This window comes from Brachionichthys hirsutus, unplaced genomic scaffold, assembly GCF_040956055.1.
Source record: "Brachionichthys hirsutus isolate HB-005 unplaced genomic scaffold, CSIRO-AGI_Bhir_v1 contig_424, whole genome shotgun sequence".
NCBI lineage: Eukaryota > Metazoa > Chordata > Actinopteri > Lophiiformes > Brachionichthyidae > Brachionichthys > Brachionichthys hirsutus.
Window position 1 is genome coordinate 131,431 of NW_027180347.1, and position 6,428 is coordinate 137,858.

Sequence of the window (6,428 nt, forward strand, 5' to 3'; positions counted from 1 at the left end):
CGCTGTGCATCATTTCATCCATTACCCAAACCATCCATCATGAGCCCCCACTTTTTTGTCCCTCTTTACTTTGCGTTTGCCTCTGTCTGTTTGCATGTCCACTGGGGGTTTCCATGCAACGCTTCTTTTCCCAGAACAGACACCTGCCCTTCCCCACCCAAGACAATCCCTCTGTCAGTCTAAATGTGAAAAGAAGAGAGAGAAATGTCTTTGATAAAACTGCATTGACTTCTCTCTGTGGTTTAACCCAACTTCAGTCACCATCATTAATGTACACCGAGGGGGGGGGGGGGGGGGGTGCAACACGCCATACGTGTTGCACTACAACAGCAACGTTTGTACGGAGTCGACTCAACTCTCCCGATACATCATTAAGGGAGGTTGTGGTTTCTCATCATTCATCACAGCAGCATTCAGCACAAGGACCCGGCTGGCCAAGCAGTATGTAGGCAGAGATGAGTAGCTTTCAAGACTTCTCCACTTTAAAACCTCAGATCATCCTTCTCCTATAACGCATCCCCAGTCATAAGGTGACTTTGTGACCAATCAAAGAATCAGTGCTTCCTGTAACTAAAGGGGTTGCGTTGCCTTTGTCGATCTTAACGTAGGTTCATGTTATCACCTCAAGTGAAATCAAATCTATTTGTTTCAGAGTTTTAATAGTCTGCCTACAAAAATTACTCGACACAGGAGTTTTCCAAATCTTGGATCAGAACATCGCAATGTGGGAATGTCACAATTTTACAGTTTATAATTTTAGCGTAAATTAAAATGACTGATGGTTCAGGAGGAAGCTGGAATGTTTGTTCAAGATATCTTGCAGTTATGGATGTGGTCAAACTTATAAGCTCTATAATTCACATATTTGTTATGGCGAGCATTTATATTTAATATTATAAGCAAGTCCTCCTATTGTTTTTGCTAATTTATCAAACCTGTCAAGACCTTTTTTTTTAACTTGTTAACCAGTTAAGAACAATTAAAATATTTTGGTGTATGCATTTTGGCCAAAGTGTTCAGGACTTTTAATGAGCTGGCAGCTACAAAGAAAGAAAATCAACATTGTATTACAGTCTGAGTGATGAGATCTTTGTTCAATTATACTGAACCACCTGTTGGCTTGTAAACAACAGAACAGTGAGATGTCAGAACTAATCATTTAAACAATATGCGACTTTATCCAGCTCCAGCAAATGATTTACTTTGTCAGCATTTATCCAACGACATCCAAATATGTTGAAATGACATCCTGACATTTCACCCTGTCTGTTGTAAAGAGAAGTAACTTTTTTTAGTTACTGTGAAACATAGAGAGTCTTATAGCTTAGCCTTAGTGGAACGCTCCCTTATCACTCCAAGTTGTGGGGGTTATTTGAACAAATACTGCCCCCTGGTGGATAACATATATATATATTTTAGATACATCCAATCGAAAAAAAGGAACGCAAATATGTAGTTAAGGTCATATTCCTATATTAATTATGTATCTATGATAGAATTACACGAATGAACTCCACAGCAGTCTTCAGTGAATGATGTGTAATATGTAAATAACATTTAAAATATTGCCATTTGATGAGTTGAATTTTTTTAATAATGTGGTACTAAAGCTTTTTTAAGGCATTGCCACTCGAAATAATAAAACTATAGAAAGAAATCGATAAGAAGTAAAATGATTACATTTTTATGAAATCTTAGTTAAGTGAAAGCACTCGTGAAAGCATCGTTTCGGTGTCCGTTCGTTCTCAAATGTGTTAAATAAGGAGGAACAGCTATTTTAAGCATTGTGGTGATGTGTCTTTCATCTCATCCAACATCCATCATTCATCTTCAGAAACACTCGTAAAGTTTGGAATAAATGGTTTTAATGAGACAAAAATGGTTTGAGAACTGAAGCGAGACAAGAACAGTGGCGTGAAAAGCACAATGTTTACCAGGAATATTTAGTGGAATAAAAGCATGATGTTGCATAAAATGGAAACACTCTACTAATGACTGCTCCAAGCTGGCAGACAGCATTTCACTTTATTTAAGACTTTGACTGTCATCCCTTGAAATGACACCTGTGTGATGAAAGCAGGAATGATGTCATTTGGGTTTTGCAGGGTTATGATTTTCCACCGCTAATGCACCAATTTGAGCTCTGACTGCTTGGCTCGCATGCCACACGTTTACACGTGTCATGCATTTCACTGACAGCCTCACTGCCCGGCACTTCTGGATGCTGCAACCAAAGGCCAGACTTTGTTGAGAGGTCTAACGTGTGTCTGTTTTATGTGAGGCCGAGCTCACAAGAGGAGGCGTTTGAATCAAAGCAGCGCATGTGGCAGCCTTGGTCTGGAGGTTCTGACTGGACAAACACATTACTGCAGATGTTGAGCTACAGCCAGACCAGAAAAAGTGGTAGCGACAAAACCATTTAAACCCTTTATGACACATCAGCTTTTATTAGTGCCGTTCTCAATTATATATGATTGACAGGAAACAAAAGAGATTGTTTGGGAGCAGTTCCATTTCAGACAGATGTTGCACTGGAAAGTATTCAATCAAATATTGTTACATAGAGAACAGGAGATCAACTCCTCAAATGCTGACAGACAGGGTCACAGAAAGAAAGCTGCATGCCACCCGACATGCAAGGATGGGCTACAAAGAATTAGTATTAGGCTAATAGCACATATGAGGCAAACAATATCCGACTCGTCAGCGATTTCAGCATGCAGAGAATATCTGACCACACTGGTATTGATGTACATTGTGTTGCCGTTTAACATAAACCTATGTCTATAATCTGTAAATTTGTTTTTTTTTAAATTTGTTGTCTTTCCTCTGTTTCCACTCCCAGTTTCGAGTCGGTCTAAAAGCAGCTCAGAGACGTCTTGTCTCCCTCAGCTGAAAAGAGTCAGCCTCTTCTTCATGTAGAAAAAAGCGAGGTACGCAGCCCCTCCTAAAACGCTGATCAGCAGAGTGGTGCCAACAAGAACCGGTGCATTCTTCCTGGCCACGCGGAACGCCACGGGGAGGACGGCGGAGATCAGGATGTTGTTGACGTGGCCCAGCACTCTCCTGAAGGCTGGCCGCTCCACCACGCGCTCGTAGTACGTTTCCAGATTAACGCGGTTACCGTTGCCCCAGTAGCGGCGGGAGAGGCCGAGGAACTTGAGGCGGTGTAAGATGACTGCCAAAGAGACGTCAGCTATGCTGAAGAACTCGCCGCATAACCAGGAAGGACTTCCTTCTTCTACGAGAGGAAGACGATGGAGATGAAATGTGGACATCATTGAAAATACAAACAATATGGTTCAGAAACAATAGAAAATGCCTTTCATTGTGTGTGTGTGTGTGTGTGTGTGTGTGTGTTTCCTCAGTACCCGGTGTTTCCTCCACCCTCCTCTGTAGCTCTGTCTCCACCTGGTCCATCACACTCTCCAGTTCATCCAGAAGCTTCTTCAGGTACTTCAGGTCGTCATGATCGAACAACTTGGACTGGACAATCATTTTCATTTTTTTTTTTGTGTTCATTCCCCGGCATAGATTATTTTTTTATTATGAATAACATAAATAATATTCTGTCGACATCACTTACTTTCAAGCGCCTCTGTTTTGCCAAGTAAGCATCTTTGAGCTCTGGGTTCTGCTCTGCCAATTTCTTCAGCTCGGTTTGTGTGTTTCCAATCTGCGCTGTCCCACAAAAGCACAGCATCGTGGCAGAGAAAGAGAATTCGTACAGTGATTAGCATTATTAAGCAGGTTTCCAAATTCCAAATGTATAATTCCATGTAGAAAATATCGCACAGTGCATGGACTTCTTTTGATCTCTTTGTGTGAACTGTGTCTTACTTCGTATACACGTGGCAGCGTATGCAGGGATGTGGGAGTCCACAGTGATCTCGGGGTGGAGGATGCAGCCATGGGTGTAGGCGTCCATCTGCAGCGAGTCCAGCAGCTCTCTGTAGTGTTGGACTCTGTGATAGTATGTGCTGCCCTCTTCTGGGATCAGCCTGGGGGTTCCTTCTGGAGGAAAGCAAGCCACAAAAAAAGCAAGGATCGGTGATGTAAGGCACTGCGGAGGACAGACAGCATGATCTTCCACATTAAAGAAACACTTTAAGGGAGAAAAAAGGAGAGCTAGAATGGGAATTTTTAAATGGAGTCATTTAATGGTGGATATTCAGAGACATATTACAGTGTATCTGGCTCATTTATTGACATGCTTACCAGATTTCCTCCTCTTTTACGTTGACTGGATGGGACCCTTAGAATAAAACGACTACGGATGAATGCAAACCAATAGAAAACGGAAAAATTAAACAAAAATGAATGGTTGCAAAAATGCACAATGAATTCAAACACACACAAAATCTGTAGCCGAACGGGTCGGTTATTTTATTTATTTATTTATTTTTTATCTCACCGTCATTAAAATTCTGCTCCAAGTAGTCCATGATCTGTGTCGGGTCACAAATGACTGTGTCATGGTGGACGAGGACCGGCACCTCACCAGTGGGGTTCAGATGCATGAACCAGGGCTCATTGTGCTCACTGAGGGGGAGGCTCACGTCGTACTCCTCACAGCGCAAGCCTTTCTCTGCTATGGCAAGACGCACCTGCAACAGGACACGAAAGGCATCGTCGTTGTGCAATTAAGACCATATGCGCTCGAATTAGACATTTGTTGATGTTTTTTAAATGACGTGGCAGACTCTTCTTTTTTTTTTTTTTTTTGCCCATTTAAGATCATAATAATTTCCAAATACTATGAACGTGTCACCCCCCTCATAAATCATAATAATGACAGCCAGAATCCACACGGGGTATTTTTGCAAATCAGGATTGCGCCATTGAGATTTTAGCGGAACCCTCCGCCGGGGCGCTGTCCGCCGCCCGGTGGTGCTGAAACGTGGAGACCCTCACCTTCTGTGAATTGAAGGACTGCGTCCAGTGATAAAGCGTTAATTTTGACTCGCTTTGTGTTGCGACTGATCCACGTTGTTGAAGCAGCCCGTCACTTTGCTCACTGTCCGTCTCTGGAAGAGCTTCTTTCCCATCTTGAACATCAGATGTTTTTTCGGACGCCATTTTATCTGTTAGTATATTTATGAGGGTATTTACAGGGTTATTACAGTCAGCGTAGTCCTCCCCCTACTGGCTCGGAGTGGAACATCAACACTATTCGTTTGTTTTTATAAGATTTATGCAAACAAATTATTACATTATTTTTAGCGTTGTAAATTAAAACTTCTTCTTCATCGTCTTCTTCTTCTTCGTCTTCTTCTTCTTCTTCTTGTTGTAAATGTATTTGAACAGCAGAGGTCGCTCTTGTCTAGGTCATTTGTACAGGACTGGCTAATAAAGCATTCGATTGCACGTAAAGGTGTTGAATATTCTTGCCAATTAATTTACATCTATATATACAAGTTTAGCGTGTTAATACTATGTAATTGCATTGACTAAATGTCACTGCTAAAATTAAGTTGTTGTTTTTTCAGCAACAAATTAAATGGTCGTGGAATGTATAAAATGCTTTAAAAACAATTTGCTACCTGTATTAATGTGAATTATAATGGGAATGTGGTATATGCCTATTATATTATGTAAAGAAACTGTGACATATTAAAACACTGTAACAGTGTCGTATGGTCATGGAAATATTACAGAAGAATAAATTAAATAAGTATATTGACTAATTCGCTGTGAGTATAAATATTTTATAAAATATAATCAACAACAAACTATAATTATATAAGCCTATATAGTTTCTAGCTTTTCTAGCTAAGGAATTCAAGAGATTCCTCATGACTGTGTTATTGATACTGTACAAATATGATCAGTTACATATTCTCTTCTCAAAAATAGGCCATAGGTAGATAATTATGTAACAATGGGCATGAGTTGCAATATGTCACCATTAGCTCAGTATTCACGGGTCAGGTGAATTGCGTAATTCCCTCACACCTGCTCTTTTGGAGCGGGCTTTGGGACAGCGAGACGCAGGCTCCCTTATTTGCGGCGCGTCCTGCCTCTTCTCTGGGAGAGGGGAGGATGGAGAGGAGGAGAGTGGGCGGTTCCTGTGGTGTGACGTTGCGATTGGCCCAGTGTCCGTTCCTTAGCAGGGACTCGGCGCGTCTCTCTCTCTCTCTCCCTCTCTCTCTCTCCCTCTCTCTCTCTCTCTCTCTGTGATCTGTGGGTGAGAGGGGGGAGACGCGCAACACACAACGGAGAACCCGGCGTGCGCCTCCGGTAAACGACGCCCACCGCTCATACCTTTGCATTTACCGTTACGCATGCCTTTCCCATTGCATGTCAGTGTCTGGAGGCGCCATCCTCTTTCCTCACGCTCCTATTTCTCGTCCCGCTACAGTCCATCATCTTGCTGGCTCATCCTTTCGTCTCGCCACCGGTCCCGGATCCCATCACCTCCGCTCCTG

At 42.1% G+C, this 6,428-nt stretch overlaps 1 protein-coding gene across 1 annotated transcript; it reads right to left on the reverse strand.

Moving 5' to 3' along the window:
* Nucleotides 1–2,888: 2,888 nt before the first annotated feature.
* Nucleotides 2,889–5,079, reverse strand: LOC137913840 (ganglioside-induced differentiation-associated protein 1-like). Its single transcript, XM_068757474.1, has 6 exons — nt 4,915–5,079; nt 4,415–4,607; nt 3,841–4,014; nt 3,587–3,681; nt 3,372–3,486; nt 2,889–3,241 (listed from the first exon to the last, which is right to left on the reverse strand). Exons 1-6 carry the CDS (start codon nt 5,077–5,079, stop codon nt 2,889–2,891), a joined length of 1,095 nt encoding a protein of 364 aa, XP_068613575.1.
* Between the last annotated feature and the right edge of the window lie 1,349 nt (nt 5,080–6,428).